At 45.3% G+C, this 25166-nt stretch overlaps 1 protein-coding gene across 2 annotated transcripts in view; it reads left to right on the plus strand.

Moving 5' to 3' along the window:
* The window catches only part of RTEL1 (regulator of telomere elongation helicase 1), a 195007-nt gene that overhangs the window by 74046 nt on the left and 95795 nt on the right, over nucleotides 1-25166 (plus strand). For both annotated transcript variants that reach the window (XM_073580810.1, XM_073580809.1), the window contains exons 21-27: nucleotides 5629-5706; nucleotides 5784-5930; nucleotides 6330-6445; nucleotides 18501-18624; nucleotides 18843-19017; nucleotides 19512-19654; nucleotides 19743-19838. In XM_073580810.1, coding sequence (XP_073436911.1) covers nucleotides 5629-5706; nucleotides 5784-5930; nucleotides 6330-6445; nucleotides 18501-18624; nucleotides 18843-19017; nucleotides 19512-19654; nucleotides 19743-19838 — 879 coding nt within the window. The remainder of the gene's footprint in view (nucleotides 1-5628; nucleotides 5707-5783; nucleotides 5931-6329; nucleotides 6446-18500; nucleotides 18625-18842; nucleotides 19018-19511; nucleotides 19655-19742; nucleotides 19839-25166) is intronic.

Genomic DNA, 25166 nt, shown 5'->3' on the forward strand with positions numbered 1-25166 from the left:
CCTCACATACCTGCGCTCAGGCTGAAGAGGATCATCGGTGAGGAGAGGGTCGGGGAGGGCTCCTGCGAAGATTTCGGGATGGAACCCACAGCCGCAGCACGCCTCGCGGCGTCCACTAGCCATGCAAGAGAAGGGCTGGATCCGTCAGGACAGGAACTCTGCGCCTGTCAGTAGCGCCATTTTCTGGTACCGCGCCCCCCCCCCCCGACCGGGGAAAAATTGAGGCCGCGGCTTCGGCCGGAGCTAGGCCGTGGCAGGAAGTTCCGCCCTCGGGGCCGCGTGTCACTTCCGGCAGCCCGCTCCGCACTCGGCGGCGGTAAAAATCGAGGCCCCGGCTTCGGAGCACGGGCTAGGCCGCAAAGTGGGAGTACCGCCCCTAGAGCGATTTTACAGGCTGGTGCGAGGAGTTAGGCGCGCGATTAAAAGGAAGCATCCAGGTCGGGGGGGGCACAGGACTGGGGTAAGTGCTGCCCGAGAGGCCACGCTAGGGAAGAACAAGGGGCTACCTCTTCCCCATATCCCCAGCAGCGGACAGATACAGCATGTGCGAAAAAAGCAAAGACGCACACGTTCTTTTACACGGCATGCATCTCTTGTCGGACTGCGTTTCCGCGGGCGTAGAGCAAGCGTTTATGCGAAGCCTGCGAATCCAAACGTGCCCAGGATCCCTCCCCTGCGACCGCGGCCAATGTGTCAAATCCCCCGGAGTGGACCCGATCACTGTCACTGTACATGGCATCGCTTACGAGAGCAATAGAATCCCTTCAAGCCCCAGATAGGGGAAGGGACAGTGTCTCGCCGCCTTTAGAGGGAACCTCCACCTCACAGGAGCCTCCGGCCTGCAGGGGCTGCCCTCACTCCAGGCAGACCCGAGGGAAACGAATCCACACGGTGTTGCCCAGTCCATCCTGTGCCTTCGGCATCCGTAAGATCTGCTTCTTGCTCCCCGTCACCAGTGGTTGATGGCGAGCAGACCTCAGATTGCGACTCAGACAAGCCCATTGACCTGGACACTCCAGAGTCACGTGAAACAGTGGACAGCCTCATAGAAGCCATCAATCAGATCCTGGGGATTGAGGATGATACCGCAGCGGCTACGGGGCATAAAGTGGCATGTAAACGAGTGAAGTGGCCGCACAGAATTTTTTCCTCTCACCCTGAGTTTGAGGACATAGTGCAGCGGCACAGAGAACGTCCAAATCAGCGTTTTTCTCGGGTTAAAGGGCACTCGAAACGTGTTATCCGTTTGCTCCGGACCTCCGTAAACAATGGATGGAATCCCCGATAGTGGATCCTCCGGTTTCACGCCTGGCCACTAAGACCCTGTTATCTGTCACTAGGGTTTCCTCGATTAAAGATCCCACGGACTGCCTTATTGAGAGCCTAGCTCGTTTAGTATATGAGGCGTCAGGGTCTGCACTCGCTCCCTCGTTCGCAGCATCTTGGGTAGCCAAGGCTATGATATCATAGTCAGAAACATTAAACAAGGTCGCACAGGAGCAGGATCTACCTGCAGAGATCTCTGAGATCACAGGTCAGATGACGATAGCCGGAGATTATGTAATGAATGCGTCTTTGGATGCGGCCAATTGTTCAGCACTTGCTGCCGCTAATGCATTCTCTATCTTTAGAGCCCTATGGTTGAGGATATGGCGGGCCGATTATACTTCCAAGAAGTCCTTGACTTCCCTGCCTTATCAGTGCGGCCGCCTATTTTTGGATCAACTTATCTCCGTCTCCACAAGAGGAAAGAGCGGGTTTCTCCCCCAACAGAAGATTAAATCGTTTTTTCGTCACCCGGTTCAGGCACGTTTTCGGGCCTTTCGCAGTGCCACCGGCCATTCTAGGCCGGGCGTGACTGCATTGGTCAAGTGGCGGCCGCTAAGCAGCCTGAGCCTGGTCCGGGACCCGAATAGGAGACCGGTCTGGGGTCATGCGTTAAAAGACTCTGGGTGGACTACGGGGCCCAATTCCGCCACCTCAGGTCGCCCCAACCAGGATAGGGAACGGCAGGTCATATAGAGCCAACCCATTGGGGAGAATGCGTGCTCAGCTGGCCAGATCGAGGGGACCCAGATCCTAAGGATCATCGGCCAAATGACTCGAGGTCTTTACCAGACGACACCAGCAAAGTGGGCGGCCGCCTACTCTGTTTTCACCACGTCTGGGCCAACATCGCTCACGACGCATGGGTAAAAGAATTGGTGTCCTCAGGTTACAAAATAGAATTTGTCAGATACCCTCCAAGATGGTTTTTTCTTTCCCGGCTTCCCGGGGTGGATACCCAGGTAAGGGCTCTATTGGGAGCCATCAAGTCGCTCCTGCACAACGGAGTCATTGTTCCAGTGCCGGAACACGGAAGAGCTCAGGGGTTCTATTCAAACCTTTTTGCGGTTCCCAAAAAGGACGGTTCTGTCAGGCCTGTTTTGGACCTAAAGCTTCTGAACAAATTCATCAGGATCAGACATTTCTGGATGGAGTCTCTCCGTTCAGTCATAGCGGTCATGGAGCAGTGAGAATACTTGGCCTCAACTGACAGCCAGGACGCATTTCTGCATATTCCCATTTTTTCCTCCTCATCAGCGTTCAGCATTTTAAGTTCGTAGCGCTACCCTTCGGGCTAGCCACGGCTCCAAGAGTGTTCACAAAGGTTATAGCAATTGTCAGGGCCACACTGCATTCTCGAGGCATAGTCTTGCCTTATCTGGACAACCTCTTGGTCAAGGGCCCGTCAATACGGGCATGTGAGGAAGGTGTCAACATCACGCTAGATACTCTTGCCGCTTAGATGGTTGGTCAATGCAAAGAAATCATCCCTTGTGCCAGCTCAGAGGATCTCCTTCCTAGGAATGATCTTCGACACTTGCTGAGGGTTGATAATTCTCCCTCAGGAAAGGGCGCTAGTCTCCGGCAGGGAGTCCGGACACTACGCCAACCAGTCCCTCATACCATCCGATCCGCGATAAGGATCCTAGGGAAAATGGTGGCAGCAATCGAAGCGATACCTTTCGTCCAGTTCCATCCTTCACCTCCTGCAGCACGCCTCGTTTCAGCCTGGGACAAGAATCCTTTCACGCTTGATCGGCGGTGCAAACTGTCCTCTCAAGTCAGGCAGTCGCTCGGATGGTGGATAACCAGTTTCTCTCTGGCCTAGGGGAAACCTTTCCCCCCATGTCATGGGCTGATAATGACAATTGACGTCAGTCTCCTCGGTTGGGGAGCGGTGTTTCGCCACCACACAACCCAGAAACGGTGGTCGCCACAGGAGGCACGCCTCACGATCAACTTATTGGGGGATACGAGCAATTCAGCTGGCTCTGCAGAGGTTTCATCACTCTCTAGCAGGCCGCCCCGTCCGGATTCCATCGGACATCGCCACGGCGGTGTTTTACATAATTCGTCAGGGGGGCACCCGCAGCAGAACAACCATGCACGAGGTGGAGCACGTTCTTCAGTGGGCCGAAGCAAACCTCTCGGTGATTTCGGCTGTCCACATCCCGGGAGTGGAAAATTGGGCAGCAGACTTCCTCAGCCGGCAGGGTCTTGCATCCGGAGAGTGTTCTCTACATCCCGAAGTTCTTCAACAGATTTGTCAACTGTGGGGAGCTCCGGATGTGGACCTGATGGTTTCCAGAGTGAATGCCAAGGTGCCCACAAATGTCGCTCGGGCCAGGGACCCGCAGGCATTCGCGGTGGACGCGTTGGTTCTGCCATGGAACCAGTTTCGCCTCCCATATCTATTTCCACCACTGCCGCTACTCCCGAGAGTCAGCAAAGGGATCAAGACGGAAGGGGGGCCGGCGATTCTGCTGGCCCCAGACTGGCCCCGTCGAGCGTGGTATGCAGATCTAAGGCAGCTGCTCGCCGACGTTCCTGGGCGCCTGCTAGAGCGTCCAGATCTACCGTCTCAATGGCCAATTTGCCACCCGAACTCAGGGACCCTGTGTTTGACGGCAGGGCCGTTGAATCTTGGATTCTAACCCAGGCAGCGTTCGGGAGCAAGGTGGTCGCTACAGCGATTAGCGCCCGGAGGACTGCTTCAGCATGAATTTACCACCACACCTGGAAGGTGTTCTTTGCTTGATGTCGAGGCCGCGGTGTTTCTCCGCTAAGATTCTCGATCTCCAACATCTTGGTTTTTCTCCAGTCGGGCTCAGAGAGCCCGGATAGCTCAGTCGGTAGAGCATTAGACTCGGGCTTTGCCCAGGTTTCCGCAGGAGACAAATGTCGGCCTTATCCGTCCTGTTCCAGTGCAGGGTTGCTACCAATTTGCAGGTGAAAACTTTTCATCCGGGGAGTGTCCCACTTGATACCTCCCTATATGGCGCCGATGGACTCCTGGGTTCTTAACATGGTCTTAAGTGTTCTGCAGGAAACTCCATTAGAACCGCTTCAGGATATCGCTTTGAGGTGCCTTTCCTGGAAAGTTGTTCCCCTAGTGGCCATCACTTCCATCAGGCGGGTTTCAGAGCTGGCGGCTCTATCCTGCCGAGCGCCGTTCCTCACGTTCCATAGGTATAAGGTGGTCCTCAGACCAGCCCCTCCTTTTCTGCCGAAGGTCGGGTCCTCTTTTTCACATCAATGAAGATGTTGTTTTGCCTTCATTTTATCCAGCACCGGTGCACCGTGTGGAAGAGGGCGCTTCACACGTTAGACCTGGTAAGAGCCCTCCAGAGGTACGTGTCGCGGACGGCACCCTTTCCTCAGACGGACACGCCAGACGGAGTCGACCATAGCCAGATGGATTCGTTTGACTATTCAGGAGTCCTACTGCATTAGAGGCACGCCAATTCCAGCAGGGATCAGAGCGCACTCTACCCGGGCGGTGGGCGCCTCTTGGGCGCTTCGGCATCAGACTTCGACGGAACAGGTTTGCAAGGCAGCAACCTGGTCCAGCCTGCACACATTTGCCAAACATAATATCCATGCTCAGGCCTCGGCGGATGCGAGCCTGGGTAGAAGGATTCTCCAAGCAACGGTGGTGCACCTTTAAACAGGAGGTGCATGTAGCTTGGATCGGTGAGTCAATCTCCCACCCAGGGACTGCTTTAGGACGTACCACAGTATCTGTGTCCCCCAATGAGACGAAGGAGAAACATGGATTTTTGAGAGTACTCACCGTAAAATCCTTTTCTCCGAGACGCTCATTGGGGGACACAGCACCCACCCTATTAGCCAGTTGGCTCTTGTTTAAATGAATATGTGTTTACTTATTTAATATAAGGGTGGTGTTTTCCTTTGGACATGTTGTACCTGTATTAAGGCTGATTTGTTGTCCTCCTACTGCTTTGGCACCAAACTGATTTCCGCCCGCAATAGGGGCGAGGGTGTATACTGCAGAGGAGGAGCTAACCTCTTTTTTTCACTTAGTGTCAGCCTCCTAGCGGCAGAAGCATACACCCACAGTATCTGTGTCCCCCAATGAGCGTCTCGGAGAAAAGGATTTTACAGTGAGTACTCACAAAAATCCAAGTTTCTGAATTATCGGAATGTAACTTTTTTTAAACTTGTTTGCGCCATTTTTATGCTTTTGATTGGTTTATATCCCAGTATAAACTGTGCTTTACTATCAGAATTGACCATTATTTATTACTTTATTGATATTATATGGTTTCTATTTTTTTCCAGATAATTGACTCATTTTATGAGCGAATACAAGCCCCCAACAGCAGTGGTGCCAGTTTCTTTGCTGTATGTAGGGGCAAGGTGTGTGTTTTATCTTTATAGTGCCTAGCGGCTTGATCTGTACATTCCGTATTTATATAGTGGCTTTTTCTTTCCAGGCTAGTGAGGGGCTAGACTTTGCAGACTGCAATGGCCGAGGCGTCATCATTACTGGCCTTCCTTTCCCTCCACGAATGGATCCTCGAGTAATTCTGAAGATGCAGTTCCTGGATGAGATGAGGCAGACACAAGGATCTGCTGGGAAGGTACCAATATTTACTATTATGTTGGCGTTTTTAATTTTTGGCTAGCAAGTACGTTTTCTTTAACTTTTCATGGATACAGATTTAAACGAGTTGTCTTCACAAAGTACTCTACATTGATATGCATTTTGGGACATATGGACAAATGTTTCCTAGGGGTGCAGTAGTAGTAGCTCTGTTTCCAGAGGAGGGAGGTCCAGTTACAGACTTTGTAATGGGATTTTTAGCTTCATGTTACACCTCTGTATATTGATGTCAATCAGGGGGGACTGGACATTACATGGTCGCCCCTCCATTTGAAATGGCTATCATGTAATTGCAGGTGAATAGATTATATTTTGTCTTTTTTTTTTTGTTCTATTTAATCATACTTAACACTCGTAATTTTGTCTATACAAACAGTTTCTATCTGGACAGGAGTGGTATCGACAACAGGCTTCCCGAGCCGTCAATCAGGCCATAGGCAGAGTCATCCGACATCGGCAAGACTATGGCGCCATCTTTTTGTGCGATCACAGGTAAAGTATTCATATCTCATATGGTGCTTTAATGGCTGTGTACATGTTGGAAAAAAAAATGTTGGCAGTAGCCTTGTTCTAAAGATAACTGTGTACACAGCTCTTGTACGAGCCCATGGAACTAACCGGCAGCACTAAATGACCGCTGATCTTTAAACATTTACTGATCGGCGGTCATGTTTACCCATGTGGACCGTGCTAAAGGATGCGCACTGAATGATCTGTAATAGGTCTCTCAGTGAGCATAGCCTGTTATCTTTTTACACAGAATAATGTGCTGCCGAGAATGAAAATTTTTACGCAAGCTTAAAAAATTACTTCACCCAATGAACACGCATTTTGTTCCTACATGTGGTTATTGACAGGCTGTTTACACTGAAAGATTATCAAGAAACGAGCCTTCCTAGGAATCCACGCCCGCAATAGTCTTTCATTGTAAATGCATCTTAAGTGTTTCTGTTGTTACAGAAGACAAATGTTGTGTAGTCTGAGCCTATAGTCATGTGTTACAGGATTTTACTACTGTAGGGAGGCTAGGGAAAAGAGGGTCAGAGGGAACAGAATAACATATAACTTCATTAGTCCCCTGATTTATCTGTGGGCTGTTAGCATGGAGATTGCATAGGAGCTGTACATCGTTTTTTAAGATATATTAAAATAACAGCAGGTGTATTGCGCAAACACCATATGGATGTATACAGGACACGCTACTGACGTTTCCCATCTCTATATTCATCATAGGGATCAGATCCGGTCATTCAGAACAAGACTGGGGAACGACAGATGAGGCCGAATCACGAGGGCCCTAGTTTAGCAAGCAATATTTTCCAGGCCGTTTATTGGATGAAGCCTAAGATAACATCTCTATACTCCTTTCTAATGGTTGTCATAGGAAACTGTCAATAAACTACCCAAAAACATAGAGGGTGTGTGGTGTAGACCGGAATCAGTCTCTCTGTATTTCTATAAAATGCACATCGAGGCCGCCATAGAAATGCATAGAGACTGATATCTGGTATATAAGAGCCTGTTACACATAGCAATATCGCTAGCAATATCGCTGTAACGTCAGTGGTTTTGTGACGTAGCAGCGATATTGCTAGCGATATCGCTACATGTGATACTTACCTCCGACCGGCTCACCCGCTGTCTGTCGCTGATCGCGTGAGAACGGCCTGGGCCGTTTCTCGTCGTCAGCTTCCTGCTGGGCTTCCTGTGGCGCCGACGAGCGACGCATGGACGCGGGCGGAGGACGTCAGGATCGCCTCGTCTGACAGGTAAGTAGCGACCTCCGACCCCTGCTATGTCGCTGGTGAGATCTGCCTGTGTGGCAGCTCACTAGCGACCACTTAGCGATGCACCAGCGATCCATATCGTTGTCGGGATCGGTGGTGCATCGCTTAGTGTAACGGTACCCTTAGAAAAGACACTTAGTTGTTCAAGTACTGGCCTCATTGTGCTTTTTAACAAACAAAGCACTTCCATAAGATAAAGCACCCATTAAGAGATTCATGGGCACTGTTCCGTATCAGATGTTGAGTACTAGATTTGAGTAAAAACAAATTGCAGGACCCTGATTTAGCGGCCACGTCAGTAGTCCACACCTATTACAACCTGTGACATCCCCATCGCCTTTTTTTTTTTTTAAATTAGTAGCCCACCACAACGTCATGCTTGTATCTTGCTCCACAACATTATTACACTATGGCGACCTCCTAACCAGAAGAGGTTCCATAGATGTCATAGATAACCAAAGGTTTGCAGTGCCCTGGTCCGGCAGTCACAGACTAGTGAATTGGCTGCTGGACCAGGATCCTGCAAATCTTTTTTTCTCAACGCCATTGTTTACTATTGGATCAATAGATTAACATTTTTTCCAGGAGTTAACTTGGAGAGCATCATCAGGCGTGTTATATTTCAATGTGTAATCCTTTGTCAGAGGTGTCTGGCAGCAGCTAGCTCCACTCCTGGTAGAGAGCTCATGAACGCTCCGCCAGGCATGAGTATAGGGGAGGTAGCTGTAAGCCAAATGGGTGCTTACACAACCCCCATCTCATGTATTTGGGCTCCTTAAGTGTGTGAATCCCGGTTAATTATGCTCAAAGGCTGCTCCATACAACAATGAGGCTGTTATTGCATTTCAGGTGATGTCGGTAATTTTAATTCAACCATTTTGCAAGCTTTTAGGCAGAAAATTCCATTTTTTAATTAGTCACTGCAGGCATGTAGGAAAAAAAATGATGTGCGTAATAGATTGTGAGATGATTTGTAGACACTTTAGATAGCACACGAACAAGTCGTTAATATAAAGCTGTCCTCCATAAAGCTTTGTTTTATATAGACCTATGGTGATAAATGAGGACAGGATGGGTGCCATCTTGGAGAAGGAAGTTTTTCTCTCTTTACAAAGCTGGCACCGCCTGCGCAGTAGCAGCTATCGGATCACTGATAGCTACGCAGGCGTGGCCTGCGTCATTTTCATACAGATTTTTTTTTTTTAATGAATTTTAGAATAACTTCAAACAACTGAATTACATACACATTACACATGCGATCAGGCCGCAGTGCAGGCTCCGGTGCTGGTTCCTGCCTGCAGAAGGGGATTTTTTTTCTCAATATATATAATATTCATTATGTAAACTAGGGGGCAGGTCCGTGAGGGATCAGTGATCATCTGTCAGAAGCCATACAGATGAGTACCTAATCAGAGCACCACATGAAGACCTCCCACAGGCCACCCCGGTGCACGAGAATCTCATTAAATGAAAGCTGAAAATAAAGATTAACAAAAGAACCACAAGATTTCATCAACCAAGGTATCAGTTTAGTCAGTATGACGTCGCTGACAGGTTTCCTTTAATCAGGTTGCACTCTTTCAATTTATACTCTCGTGTGAGCAAGCCCTTAAAGGAAGTCTGCGAATACCATGACCGGTCGGTGTTCAGAATTGGCCGCTAATGAATAACTTCTAATTATATTTACATGAACTGAAGGTAAAAAAAAAAAGGAAGGGGATTTTTTTGTACATCTAAAAGGAAGTTGTCATAAGAGCTGACGATGAACAGAAGATATTTTTAGAACTCTTTTGGCAAGTGACTATAGTGATTAGCTGGGTGTTGTCCCTGTGAGTTCCTGAATCTAAAAATGGTTAAAAAAAAAAAAGTAGAATACATCGTTTATTAAAGAGGTATTGCCACCTCCAAGATCGTAACCAAATATGTAGTAGGTGTAATAATAGTATTAGCAGATACTTCCAATTAGAAATGAAGTATAGTTCTTCTGATTAGTTATGTTGCTTACCCCATATGCAAGCATTGGAGAAGCTTAGGTATCCATGGTTATAACCACTCGTATAGTGAGTTAGTTAGGTGTTAGTGGTCGGAACCATGGATACCTAAGCTCCTGTAATGCCCTGCACATGGGGTAAGCGTCCTAGCAAATCAGAAGAACTATACTACATTTCTAATTGGTGGTATTTGCTAACAATATTATTATTACACCTACTACATATTGTGATAAAATCTTGGAGATGAGAATACCCCTTTAATTCCAGCAATAAGCCATCTTTGTATGATCAGCGTGCCCCCCCCCCTTCCCCTGCTCTCTTTGCATAATGACATCACTGCAAGTGTGACTGTCCCGGGTAAAGCAGCTCTGCCCATGCAAGTGAATGGGGCTGAGTAGAGCTGACTTGCAGTACCTGGCACAGTCCCATTTGTATGGACACCGCTGTGTTACGTTCTGCAGGAAAGGTTCTGATTAGTGGTTGTAACCAATACTAATAGCCTATTCTAAGGTATTAATTGTCATAATCTGTCAAGTTACTAGAAATTTGTGTCTGGCCTTGGGAGAGCTGTTTGACACACAAAATCCACACAAGTAAAGGCAAACTCCCAGCTTTTCTAGACTTCTGAGCAGTAATGCAGGTGCAGAGCATGGAAAATCCATGGTCCGCTTCGCTCCGCACTGCTCTGCCCTGGGAAGAGTCAGCTTGTCTCTGGCTAACGTTTCATGGAAATGTATACCTGGCTGCAATCATGGAGGTTCCCATAAAAGGCTTCACTCCCCCTCCCTGGGTCCAGCACTGAGTCTCGGCCACTGCTCCTGGTGTCTGCATCAGTGATGCCACATTGTCAGTGCTGCAGTCAGTCTCTGAGCTCAATGTCTCTGACTGATGACATGACCCGCCCTGAGCATGCTGCGCTCACTGATGGGCTGCAGATGCAGGAAGCAACGGCGGACATTCGATTCTGGACCCGGTGAGGGGGAGTAAAACAAGGTTTGCTTGTTTTATAAAACAAACTGTGCATGGGGAGAGAGGTTTTTCTGAATCCAGGAGGAAATTAATTTACTTATTCTAAACTGAAACATTTGGAAACTGTCTGCAAAGCTTTTGTTTTGGTATATTTGTGTTTTTCAAAATCTCTGCTTGTTGTCAGTGAATTAAGACTTTTCTCTGTATCGATCAGTCCTGATCCACTACTTATCACAGTTGAGGGTTTGCTGCAATTGTATACAGAGTGGACAATCCTCAGAGAGTTCACAGACATTCACAGCCAAAGAGCTGAAAATGGTGGCCCACGTGACTTACTGTGCGGCCGCTGTCCCCTGCCCGATATCATGTTCTCACTGTTACTTGCGTCCTCAGGAAACTGATGAGTATAATAGTGGAGGAGGGAGCCGCCTTCTCCTTCTTCCAACATTCAGCCTGTGCGACTGAGACTCAGACATCAGACACTATGATGTCACTAGGTCCCGTGTGCTGTGCGGTGCCTCAGTGTGTACACTGCCAAGACCGAAGCACAGCTCTGGGGAACTGGAGTATTTTATTTATTTTTTTACTTGTGGGCGAATGTGTGTGAGCATCATGCCATTTGGTGGGCTGTCGTTGCCATCATACTGGAGGGGAGATGGAATTGAGGATTATATTGTGTAATAGCGGATCTACAGTATGAGGACCATCATCCCATGTGTGGGGGACTGTGACGTTCGTCATACCGTATGTATGTTGGCGGCTTTGAGAGCCATCAATACTGTGTGGGGCTGTGAGGACAATCATACCAGGTATGGGAGGCTGTGAGGACCGTCATAGTGTGTGTGCGAGGTTGGGGACTATTGTACTGTCTGTGGGAGCCATCATACTGTGACCAGGACTGCGGGAGTATTATATTGTGTGGGGAACTTTTGGAGGCTGTGAGATGGGGGGGCATTGTAGGGTATCATACTGTGTATAGAAGAGCTGTGAACACCATCTTCCTGTGTTGGGGGCTGTGGTAGTATTGAATTACTGTGTGGGGGACTGTGAGGCCATCATACTGTGTGGGAGAAAGCTCTATATGGGGGGCTGTGGGTGATTATACTGTGTGTAGGGAGGCTGTTAGGACTATCATACCTTCTGCAGAGGGCTGTGAGGACTGATTTACTGTGGGGGGGGCATCATATTGTGTTGGCGACATCTGGGAGAATTGTATTTGAGGGTCTGTGGGGGCTATCATACTGTGGGTCAGAGGTGTGAACCAGCATACTGTGTGTGTGAGGGTTGTGGGGACCATCATATTGCATGTGGGGGACTGTGAGGACCTTCATACTCTGTGTGAAGGGCTGTGCGGACATCATATTGTGTTAGGCGATGTTGGCCATGGTACTAGAGCTGAATTACATGAGTATATGATTTGTAAACTTTATAAAAAGCAGTAAATGATATGTGTTTGATTAGTGGTAAGAATATATCTTAGATTAAGCCTTATTGTAATATGTATTAGCTTTGGCATTGAGTCAACATATGGTAATTGTGCTGGATTTCAAGCAATAAACTTAATGTAAATATAGAATAAAAATGATTATATCCTATTCTTATTGAGCAAAAATAATTTCAGCTTATTGCTTCGGCCCTCCACAACAGTCACGGTCTCTCATATGGCCCTTTTGGGAAAATGAATTACACTAGAGCAGGGGTGGGCATCAGTGAAGGTAAAATCTTATTCGGTTGTAGACTGGATGCAATTGTAATAATAATAAATAATAATAAATGTTATTTCTATAGCGCCGACATATTCTGCAGCACTTTACATTTCAGAGGGGATTTGTACAGACGATAGACATTACAGCATAACAATAATCACATAGATTATAACAGATACCAAGAGGAATGAGGGCCCTGCTCGCAAGCTTACAGTCTATGAGGAAAAGGGGAGACACGAAAGGTGGGTGGTAACGGTTGCCCTGATTGTATGGACCAGCCATAATGTTACATGTGTATCAGTACAGACACAGAGGGCTAATGGATGCATAAAGCATGTGGGAACATGATGCGGGGAACCTGGTTATGGTAAAACTTTTGGCTGTGCCACACAGGGATAGATTAGGTTAATGTGTTGAGGTGATAGGCCAGTCTGAATAAATTGTAACGAATCTCCAGCAGTCATGGTGCTTCTGTCTACTTTGTGAATGACACGTAGCTGCTCACTGCTACTTCTGTAAACTTCCAATTCACTTACGTTATGTGATGATGAACCACACAGTTCTGTTTCCTCACATAAAAAAATAGATTGTGGATTTCTTAAGAAACCCTTATGCTCCGTGTGGCGGAGCATCCCGCAGACTGTTTACTCTTATGTCAACTTTTAAAGGTTTTTAGGTGTGATTCATAATTCTTCCAAAGTCTTCCTGACTAATGCGGTTTGTGAAATAAATGCTGTACTGCTGGACACAGCCCGATCAGAGATGACCACATACTGGGGAAGTCGGCGGCATCTCCTACCCACGTCCTCTAATTTCTCCCAATAATGACTTGCATTTACTGTCAGACATGGCAGTGGTTTTGGAGGCAGACACTCTTATGGGTCAATTGTCGGTCTCCACATTGCAGTTTTAGGGTTTTTTCACAAATTGCTGATGAGACATCCTTTAGCCAAGTCATTTTGTGGGAAGCTTCATTAAATAGCGCCAGAATAGCATTGTAAGAAAATTCCCTACATGGGGTTGTCCTATCACAGAGCCTGGACCCTAATACCACTGGCAAACAGCTGATTTTTCCTGGTGATGGTGCCATCGTCTGAAGTGGAAAATTTTAGTCTTGGATTCCATTCGTGGTGGGATCCTCCTCTGGGATGCACAGTTAGGACTAGTGGATAGTGTTGGTCCTGATATTTTACATTGTGTTTGTTCCTAATGAATAATTTAACGTACTGCTCTATACGCTGGCCGTAAGCAGATTTTCTTCAGAACTCTCAGAAGAAACTCAATTGGTGTGATGTTTACTTTAGGGATAGTATTCATTCAGGGCAGATGGCTGCCAGGACCCAACACTGGATCATGGACAACAGGGTGAGAACTTGGGTTGCACGAAGTAAGCCAAGGGAAAACTAACGTGGTATTGAACTTTCCTACCACCGATACCATGGTTCAGTGGAGTCATAATAATCGGACCCCATTGATCAGTCATTGGTTACATGTCCCAACAATACGCCGCCACTATCTATGTTTACAAACCCTTTGATGGCTAGGGTTCTTCAGAGTCACCTCAACTGAGAGTCCTGAGTTTTTGTGATGGTCTCAAGTGACTTTTTTTCTCATGGGGAATCAACATTTTAATAAACCGTTCTTGAATTATCCTATTGTCTCTTTTTCTGGAAAGGCCAATATGGCCACCTAAACACTGGCTTACGGGTTGCCACCAAGCTCCCAGGACCACCCATTGGTAAATATCACATGCAATAAAAAGTTTGTTTTATGGCCATCACACATCCAGGAAAGGTGTAAGAAGGAGCAGATCGATAATTATGTAAACGGCTTCAAGCGTCTAAGGCTAGAGTCACACATAGCGACTCACCAGCGATCCTGACAACAATATCAATGTGTCAGGATCGCTGGTGAATCGCTATGTGATCGCTGGTGAGCTGTCAAACAGACAGCTTCACCAGCGATCAGCACAGCGCCGCCCAGCACCCGGCGTCGCTGTGCACGTTAGTAACCAGCGCGCTGATGCAGGGAGCTGGTAAGTAACGTACACATCGGTTATCCAAGGGACGTGCATCCCTAGATACCTGATATGTACGTTAGTTACCAACTCCCTGCATCAGCGCGCTGGTAACTAACGTAGACATCGTGTATCTAAGGGACGCACGTCCCTTGGATACCCGATGTGTACATTAGTTACCAGCAGATCGCTGGTCTCCCGCCTGTCACACGCAGCGATGCGTGGTGGTCAGCGGGAGACCAGCGACTAAAAATAAGTCCTGGCCTTTCCTGCAGCGATCAGCGATACCGGCAGGGGGGCTGATCGCTGTCACACAGCGATCTCGCTGGTGAGATCGCTGTTGTGTCACAAAAATTGTGACTCAGCAGCGATCTCGCTAGCGAGATCGCTATGTGTGACGTGGCCTTTACCCTTTTTATTGGCAATGACTAAAATCAAGACTTCGTAAACACCACACCCTGGTGAAGTCTCTATATAAACACAGTAGTCAAACACCTTGGATAAGTCACAGAAAAAAATTTACATTGCAATATGGGAATATTTTGCACCCACCCAGAAACCACAAAAGCAAGTAATTGTATGAACTATGACACACAACATCCATGTCTAACACATGGGCTAATTTGTAAGTCCTGATCTCATGTACAGTCATGATTGAAAGTTCGTGAACCCATCAGAATTTGTGTAACTGTGGATTGGTGGAATCCAAAGTACTTAGATTGTTTTGTAAGCTTTCAACCCTGATGAGCTTTAACATGTCGTCTCCTGAGGTCATCAGCAGTTTCATTTATTCATGCCATAATAGGCCACGTTCACACAGTCAGTATTTGATCTCAGTATTTTTAATCCAAAACCAGGAGAGGGTGATAAATCCAGAAGTGGTGACGTGTTTCTATTATACTTTTCCTCTGATTGTTCCACTCCTGGTTTTGGCTTACAAAAACTGAAGAAAAAAAGCTCAATGTGTGCATGTGGCCATACCCATCAAAAAAGTTTGTTTTGAAGATCAGACTTTAATAGATCTCTATCCTTTAGCTAAAACAGGTCGCACACTCACACCTGATTGCTGTCCCATTGATTGAGAACACCAGAGTCTAATTTAACCTTCAAATAATCTGCTAATCCTAAAGAATGACACACTTTTGCCCCTCACAGACATTGAATCAGATCATTTTCCTCAATAGATAAAAATAAAATGACTACCGTAACATTTTTCCTGCATTTGTTTGATTTATTTTTGTTTAAATATGTGTAATATATTTAAATATGTGAAAATTTGATGTGGTTTTATGTCAAATTTTTGCAGAAAGATGAAAATTCTGAAGGGTTTATAAATTTTCAAGCACCACTGTGTGTCATAAATCATCCCAAATCCATTGTCTAACCATGTCTCATAAGGGCCTGTCACACTAAGCGATATTGCTAGCAATATCGCTATAACGTCACTGTTTTTTTGTGACGTTATAGCGATATTGCTAGCGATATCGCTATGTCTGATACTTGCCTCCGACCGCTCCCCCGCTGGTTATCGTTGATCGCGCGAGAACGTCCTGGACCGTTTCTCGTCGTCAGCTTCCTGCTGTGGAGACGAGCGACGCGTGGACGCGGGCGGGAGGACGTCAGGATCGCCTCATCTGACAGGTAAGTAATGACCCCCGACCCCTGCGATGTCGCTGGTGAGATCTGCCTGTGTGGCAGCTCACTAGCGACCACTTAGCGATGCACCAGCGATCCTGACCGCGTCATATCGCTGGTCGGGATCGCTGGTGCATCGCTAAGTGTGACAGTACCTATAGGGTCATAAATAGATCAGAATGACAACCAGCCATGTTGAATTAAGATTATGTTCACAGTAGGTATGTACAGGCAGTAGCTCTACTGAATGTCAGCCATATTGGCTGTCATAATGCTTCTTTTTCCGGAAGCAACACTGATTGACAATCAATCTCACATGCTGTTGTGCAAATGGAATAGACAACAGATGGAAATTATTGGCAATTATCAAGGCACAGTCAATAAAGGAGTGGTTCTGCAGGTGGGGACCACAGACCACATCTCAGTACCAATGCTTTCTGGCTGATGTTTTGGTCACTTTTGAATGTTGGTTGTGCTTTCACACTTGTGGTAGCATGAGACGGACTCTACAACCCACACAAGTGGCTCAGGTAGTGCAGCTCATCCAGGATGGCACATCAATGCGAGCTGTTGGAAGAAGGTTTGCTGTGTCTGTCAGCGTAGTGTCCAGAGGCTGGAGGCACTACCAGGAGACAGGCCAGTACACCAGGAGATGTGGAGGGGGCTGTAGGAGGGCAACAACCCAGCAGCAGGACCGCTACCTCAGCCTTAGTGCAAGGATGAACAGCAGGAGCACTGCCTGAGCCCTGCAAAATGACCTCCAGCAGGCCACAAATTGTCATGTGTCTTCACAAATGGTTAGAAACTGACTCCATGAGGATGGTCTGAGTGCCCGACGTCCACAGATGGAGGTTGTGCTCACAGCCCAAAAACGTGCAGGACGCTTGGAATTTGCCACAGAACACCAGGATTGGCAAATTCGCCACTGGCGCCCTGTGCTCTTCACAGATGAAAGCAGGTTCACACTGAGCACATGTGACAGAGTCTGGAGATGCCGTGGAGCGCAATCTGGTGCCTGCAACATCCTTCAGCATAACCGGTTTTGCAGTGGGTCAGTAATGGTGTGGGGTGGCATTTTTTTTGGCCGCACAGCCCTCCATGTGCTCGCCAGAGGTAGCCTGACTGCCGTTAGGTACCGAGATGAGATCCTTAGACCCCGTGTGAGACCATATGGAGGTGCGGTTGGCCCTGGGTTCCTCTTAATGCAGGACAATGCCAGACCTCATGTGGCTGGAGTGTGTCAGCAGTTCGTGCAAGATGAAGGCATTGAAGCTATGGACTGGCCCTCCCGTTCCCCAGACCTGAATCCGATTGAGCACATCTGGGACATCATGTCTCGCTCCATCCACCAACGTCACGTTGCACCACAGACTGTCCAGGAGTTGGCGGATGCTTTAGTCCAGGTCTGGGAGGAGATCCCTCAGGATCTGCCGCCTCATCACGAGTATTCCCAGGCATTGTAGGGAGGTCATACAGGCACATGGAGGCCACACACAATACTGAGCATCATTTTGACTTGTTTTAATGACATTACATTCCAGATGGGGTCCACACACTCTCAACATTACACTTTAATTTTGTGTGGGACTCCAAATCCAGGCCTCCATTGGATAATAAATTTGATTTCCATTGTTGATTTTTGTGATTTCGTTGTACGCACATTCAACTTTGTACAAAACAAAGTGTTCAATGAGAAATATTTCATTCATTCAGATCTAGGATGTGTTATTAGAGTGTTCCCTTTATTTTTTTGAGCAGTGTATGTTTTGGGTATTTTTCAAGTGAGGCCAAAAGATTATACCTAAATTTATAATCTGTAATCGTAGAATTTTTTTATTTTTCTTTTTTAAATCCAGTTCAATGGTGATATTGGTGCTGGTGGAAGTAGCTAACTTCTCCCAGTACTTGGACTACTGCAAGGGCAATAATGTGGGATTGATAGACAACACATTTAGCAGTTTTATGGTCCACCGTGTAATACAAATCTGGGGTATACTGGAGAAGTATTATTGAGAAACTGGGTCTGAGCAGAAAAAGTAAATTAATGTGCATGCAAAATGTAATTGCATATGAACACATGACCTTTACACAGAGAAAAACAAAACACAAAACAAATATCCTGGAATAAAAAAGTAAAAAAATATATATATTGCAAAAATTGCATGAAGGTAGTAATAATAGTAATAATAAAGGTATTTAGTTAACATAATTTTGATCAAAATAATGTTGAAGCCATCCCGCCACGTCACGGCAACCCTTGTGGGACAGTCCTAACTCTTGTATTTAAAACCTTTCCACTTGTCAAGTGACGTAAATGTGAACAAGGACAGAGGGACTGAGCCACCAGTAATACCAGTAATGGAGAAGTATTATGTATAGTCTTGGTTCCAGGTGGGTCTATAATGCACGTATATATTTTTTTTTTTACATTTTAATTCACAGGTTTAGTAACAGCGATTCTCGGGCTCAGCTTCCCTCCTGGGTCCGTCCTTACACCCATGTCTATGATAATTTTGGACATATAATACGCGATGTATCACAATTCTTCCGAGTGGCACAAAAAATTGTGAGTATTGACATCCACAATGCAACTGGTACAAAAGTCGATACTTTATATTTTTTTGGGGGTCGCTACACTAGTAGTTAAATGGGAAACTCCACAGTAGGGGATGTGCCTAGAGACCGATAGTGGTACTGTGAGATACTAGAGCAATGGTGTAGTGAAATTAATGATGAGGACATAGGCAGATATGTATAATTTGTGTATAAATGTTGTTTTTGCAGATGCCGCCTCCTGGGCAAAAACTCACACTGAAAGAAAAAGGCTCTTGTTTGTCAGCCTCTGATTCTCCATCTCATTCCCAGTCTTCATATGCTGCTTCTAGAATACGTGACAACCTAAAAAAGGCTAAATCCCTGGACTCTCACGTACCAAGCTTGAAAAGGAAAAGAGATGGAGGTCAGTATGTGTCCTGTAATTTATCATGACAGCCATAGCTATATGGGACTAGCATCAATGACTGTTTATAAATTACCTAGAAGTCCCCAAGAGTCATATCTAGTGTGAGGAAATGTTTCTTTCCCCATGTGCAGGCATTGCAGGACCTTAGGTATTCAGGGTTACGACCACTGATATAGTGACAGTGTTAGCTATTTGATAGTGGTCGTAACCATGAATACCTAAGGTCCTGCAATGCTTACACAGGAGGAAAGGGACACAGCAAATCAGAAAAACTATACTACATTTCTTATTGGAGGTATTTGCTAATATTATTACACCTACTATATATTGCGATAGGCTCTTGGAGGTGGGAATACCGCTTTAACCTTTACCTAGACTTTTAACCAGCATTGTTGTATGGACACAAATACCTGGGGTTTTTTTTCTTTTTCACGTAACTACTTTTATAGTTTCTATAAATATTTTAAAAACATATGTGTGTATCATGTTAGCGGGTGGAATGGCGACCCAATCTGACATTTGTGATGGCTATGAAGAAAATATTGAGGTCACTTCTCGACGCCCAGCTGGATTACTGGATGCATTGGATCACAGCGAGAAGAGACTGCAAGGAGAGCAAAGCTTGGATGAAAAGGTGACACTGCAGAATGTGTTGGCGTCAACAATTTTATTTATTTTTTTACTTTTTTTTTCTCCCTATTTGATTTTTCTCCCTGTTACAGATAACCCATCTTTCGACTATATCTTTGCAATATGACAAGAAACTGATTGAGGAGCAGAGAGGGGGCAAGAAGAAGATAAAAATCATCCAGAACCAAGTATGTGTGTTTTATATAATTTCATCTCTTAGGTTTGTGAATCCCTTGTATGGGGGAAGCCCAAAATCTGCCATGGGGCTTTAACGGGGTATGAGAAAAATAATGATTTGCCTTGGGGATAGAGGTGTAGCCAGGGGATCAGCACAGTTGAGAGGGAGGAAAATCCTAGGTAGCCTTGTTTGCAAGTATGAGGATGCATCCTAATTGTATGGGTATAGTAGAACCTCGGCAGATGACCGTGAACACATAAGAGATCACAGAGCAATTATAGTTGGTGACCACTATGACACTGTCTTTATTCTTTTGTAAGCAATCAGCAAGAGGGGATGAGGGACATCAGACATGTGCAAGCAGATCCCGCCAATATTTACTGCAGTTGTAATGCGAGCCAGCAGTTGCTAGATTTTCCATGGCAAATTTCAGAAGACAACTGTTTTAAATTATTTTTCACATTTTATACCATTAAAAATCTGGTAATCTTTAAAAAATTATTATCCCCTGCCCGACATAGGACGTACCGGTAGTTCATATCTTGTGGGTGTTTACCGTCATGGTAATTACAGGAGCTGTGCCCGCCCGATCGCCGCCGGGAGTTTAAAGGCAATCTGTCACCCCTTTTTTGAGATATCATATAATGATATCATTCAATTGTGTGTCACATAAGGATTCTCTTAGTACTTTTGCTTCCCCCTGACCCCGCACCTTTCATGCAGAAATACCTTTTTTATATCGGTTCAGATGTATGTTAACTGCCGCTGTCCGGTCCGCTGGGCGGGGCTTATTCAACTGCTCCCCCCCTCCCTGTCTTGCTCTACGCATTTCTTCTTGTGTAGAGCAAGACGGGGGGGGGGGGGGGGGGAGCAGTTGAATAAGCCCCGCCCAGCGGACCGGACCGTGGCAGTTTACATACATCTGAACCGATATAAAAAAGGTATTTATGCATGAAAGGTGCGGGGTCAGCGGGAAGCAAAAGTACAAAGAGAATCCTTATGTGACACACAATTGAATGATATCATTATATGATATCTCAAAAAAGGAGTGACAGATTCCCTTTAAGTGACAGCCGAGCTCCAACTGTAACAGCCACTGGCTGTTTAACCTTACCCACCTTATCGGTAATCGCGGGCTGCCAATGGTTGCCATGGCAACCCGTGGTCAAAAACGAATTCCTGTTAGACCATGCTCTGTCTGTGTAACATGGACAGGTGTAATGCAATGCAGTACATATGTATATTGCAGTGTATTACACCAGTAATCAGACTAATGAAAGTTAAAGTACCATAGAGGGACTAAGAGAAAAAGGAAAAAAAACTGTAAAAATATTTTTAAAAAGAAATGACTCAAAAAAAGTTCTGCCAATAAATTCACATATTTATGTAAAAACAAAAATAAAAACGTACAAATATTTGGTATAGCTGCATCCAGAATGACCTGATCTATAAAGCTGTCACGCTATTTAACTCCTACAATGAATATATGGCTGACAAAATAGTGAACCAAATTGCAATCAAAATGTTGGAATTATAAATGGTTTCTCTTAAAACATCATCTCGTCCCACAAAAAAAAGCCCCATACAGCTCCATCAGCTGAGAAATAAAAAAGCTACAGCTCTCACAATAAATGACCACCAACATAAAGAGTCCAAATCATTAAATTGAGAAATAGTTCAGGTGTGTCTCTGGATATAAGTACCAACAACACAAAATACCACAGAAGGCATGATAGTCCTCACAGCCTCCCTACACACAGTATAATCACTCACAGCTTATTCACCCACAGACCCCATACAGAGACTTCTCCCATACAGTGTGATTGCCTCATAGTTCCCCACACAGTAGTATAATACTACCACAGCCCCCCAACACAGTAAGATGGTGCTCACAGCTCCTCTATATACAGTATGATACCCCACATTTCCCCCCATCTCGCAGCCTCCCGAAGTTCCCCACACAGTATAATATTCCCACAGCCCTGGACCACAGTATGATGGCCGCCCCCACAGACAGTACAGCAGTCCCCCACCTCACGCACACACTATGACGATCCTCACAACCCCCCCACACACAGTATTGACAGCTCTCAAAGTCCGCAACATACATATGGTATGGCGGACCTCACAGTCCCACACGCATGGTATGATGGTCCTCAGAGCTACCCATATACACAATATAATCCCCTAAACTCTCTCCCCCCCTCCCCCCAGTATGATGGAAATGACAGCCCACTAAATGGCTCACAGTGTGCCTAAAATGCAGCTAGCATTCACATGTTTGGCATTATTGTAAAAAGGTGATCCCTCTTAGTTTACGGGGTCCATGTCTGTGCCCAGGTTGTGCTGCTGCAATCTTTGGGCACATACAATACATATTTGCAATTTTCATTCCTGCAACATTCACTATGTTTGACTTCCTGGGGTATTTCCAGAAACAAAATCATAACTACACCTGTAGATGAATTCCCAGAGGGATGTTATTTCCAAAATGGGGTAACTTATGGGTATTTCTTCTGTTCTGGCACTTGGGGGCTTTGCAAATGGAGTCAGGAAAATTTGTGCTCCAAAAGTCAAACATCACTCCTTCTCTCCCGAGCCCTTCCATGTGGCAAAACAGTACTGTACAGCCACATATGGGGTATTGCCAGATTCAAGAGAAATTGTGAAACAAATTATGCGGATATTTTTACTTATTTCCCTTGTTAAAATTGGACTCTGGGGCTAAAACAACATTTAATTAGTAAAAATGTAAAAAATTATGTCTTCACTGCCCTATGGTGTAATATTTTGTAACACACCTGTTGTGTCAATATGCTCACTGCATCACTAGATGAATTCATTGGAGGGGTGTAACTTGTAAAATTAGGTCACTTATGGGGGTTCTGCTGTTTTGGCACCTCAGGGGCTCTACCAATGTGACATGGTACCCTCAAACCAATCCAGCGAAATCTCCTTCCCTTCTGAGATGTGCTCTTAGCCTTAAAAGTAGTTTTTGACCACTTTTGGGGTTTTGGTGAACTCACGAGAAATTGTGTACTACGGTAAACTGTAAGTTCAATTTTCTCCTATTAAGCTTTTTGAAAATTATGAACTTGGGGCCAAAGCAACATTTTAGTGGAAAAATGGTAATATTTCACTTTCACTAATGTTATATAATTCCATGAATCAACTAAGGGTTAAAAAGCTCACCACACCCCCAGACAAATTCCTCCTGAGGTGTAGATTCCAAAATGGGGATTTTCTACCGTTTTGGTATGTCAGGGGCTCTTCAAATGTGACATGCTGTCTGCAATCTATTCCAGCCAAAATTACTCCAAAATTCCAATAGCGCTCCATCCCTTTCGAGCCCTGCCGTGTGCCCAAACAGTAGTTTGAGACCACATATGTAGTATTTTTGTACTCTGGAGAAATTACATACCAAATTGTGCCCTCCAATTTCTCTAGTTACTCTTGTGAAAATGAAAAATTTGTGTGATAAAAATAACATTTTCCATTTTTACAGCCCAATGTTATACAATTCAGTGAATCACTTTGGGTTCAAGATACTCACCGTTAAATCCTTTGAGAGTTGTGGTTTTCAAAATAGGGTAATTTTTGTGGGTTTTCTGTTGTTTGGGCTGGAACAGATTGGGGATGCCATGATGCATTTGAGGAGCCCCTGGCATGCCAGAATTCAAATGGTACTCCTTTCTTTCCATGCTCTGCCATGCACCCAAACAGTAGTTTTCTACCACATATGGGTTGTGTGTGTACACAGGGAAAAATTGCACAGAAAATTTTGCAGTCCATTTTCTCATTTACCCTTGTGAAAATGAAAAATTTGGAGCTAAAGCAATATTTTTGTTAAAAAAAAATTTAATTTTTAATTTTCACATCCCAATGTTAAAAAATTCTTTGAAGCACCTGTAGGATTAAGATTGTTGCCACACACCTTGCTAATTTCCTTGAAGGGTTTAATTTCCAAAATGGTGTCAGTTGTTGGGGGGTTGCTACTCTTTTGGTAGCTCTGGGGCTTGGCAAATGCAGCATGGAGTAATCAATTCCAGCTAAAATTGCGCTTCAAAATTCAAATAGCGCTTCTTCCTTTCCATGCCATGCATGTATCCAACAGTAGTTTTTCCCCACATAAGGGGCATCGTCGCGCTCAGGATAAATTGCACATCAAATTATAGAGTCCAATTTCTTTGTTACCTATGTGAAAATGAAAATTTTTTTTTTTTTAAATTCGTTTATTAAACCATATGCAGTTTTACAGTACACACATTTAGTACAAGATGTTAAGCTTGATACAAAATATATATGTTCAAATAGCATGTAGACGTGAGACATAATGTGTGCATCAATTGTGTGTAAATAAAGCAAACATAATATCAATTGAATCACAGTAGTATTGTGTTAATGCACCAGTAGTAAAACCTGCCTGGCTTCTAAACCCTACCTACATCTACCAAAACATAAACTATTCCGCAGCCTACTTCTGTATAATGAGCAGTTTACTGTGCGATATCTCCGCTCTGCAAAGTAAGGTGAGAGGAGTTCCACCTCTCCCAAATCTTTTTGAATTTACCAGGGTACCCTCTATTCTGATACAGTGTACGTTCATATGGGATAATCGAATTTACCAGAGTGATCCAGGACCCAAGAGAGGGAGGTGAATTCCCCATCCACCGTAATGCTAGTATCTTCCGTGCCATGAACAGTGTCTCCCGTAGAAAAATCCCAACATAATGACCCCATGTCTCCTCATCCCACACTCCAAACAGACAGATCAGTGGCTCAAGGGGAACTGGGGTTTGTACCAAGGATGTTAATAATGACGTCACCCCTCTCCAATATTGCACAACAACAGGACAACACCAAATCATATGAATAAAGTCTGCATCCATTGAGTGACACCTCAAACATTCCGATGACGGGTATCGGCCCATTTTAAAGAGTCGAATTGGGGTCAAATATGATTGATTAATAATATACAGTTGTATCATCCTGTTGTTGGCAGACGGAGACACCCAAATTGGTGACTCCAGGATTTCTTCCCATTTCTCACTCTGTGTATCAGGGATGAGCCCCTCCCAGTTCTTCTTAACGGAATCTAAGGCACATTCTGTCCCCACTGACAACATATATGTATATAGAGAGGAGATGAGACCTTGAGGTCCTTGTGACTTGAGGATCCCTATCAAGGGTAGAGACGAAATGGCATCACTTATATTTAGACTTCTCACATGCGATTGAAAAGCTGACCTTAGTTGTAAATAACGGAAGAACTGGGATCTCGGAACAGCTCGATCAGCCTGTAATTGCTCAAAGGACACCAAAGTACCATGATCGTATA

Source organism: Dendrobates tinctorius, unplaced genomic scaffold, assembly GCF_039654945.1.
Source record: "Dendrobates tinctorius isolate UK_male_01 unplaced genomic scaffold, ASM3965494v1 ptg000065l, whole genome shotgun sequence".
In the NCBI taxonomy this organism is placed as follows: Eukaryota; Metazoa; Chordata; class Amphibia; order Anura; family Dendrobatidae; genus Dendrobates; species Dendrobates tinctorius.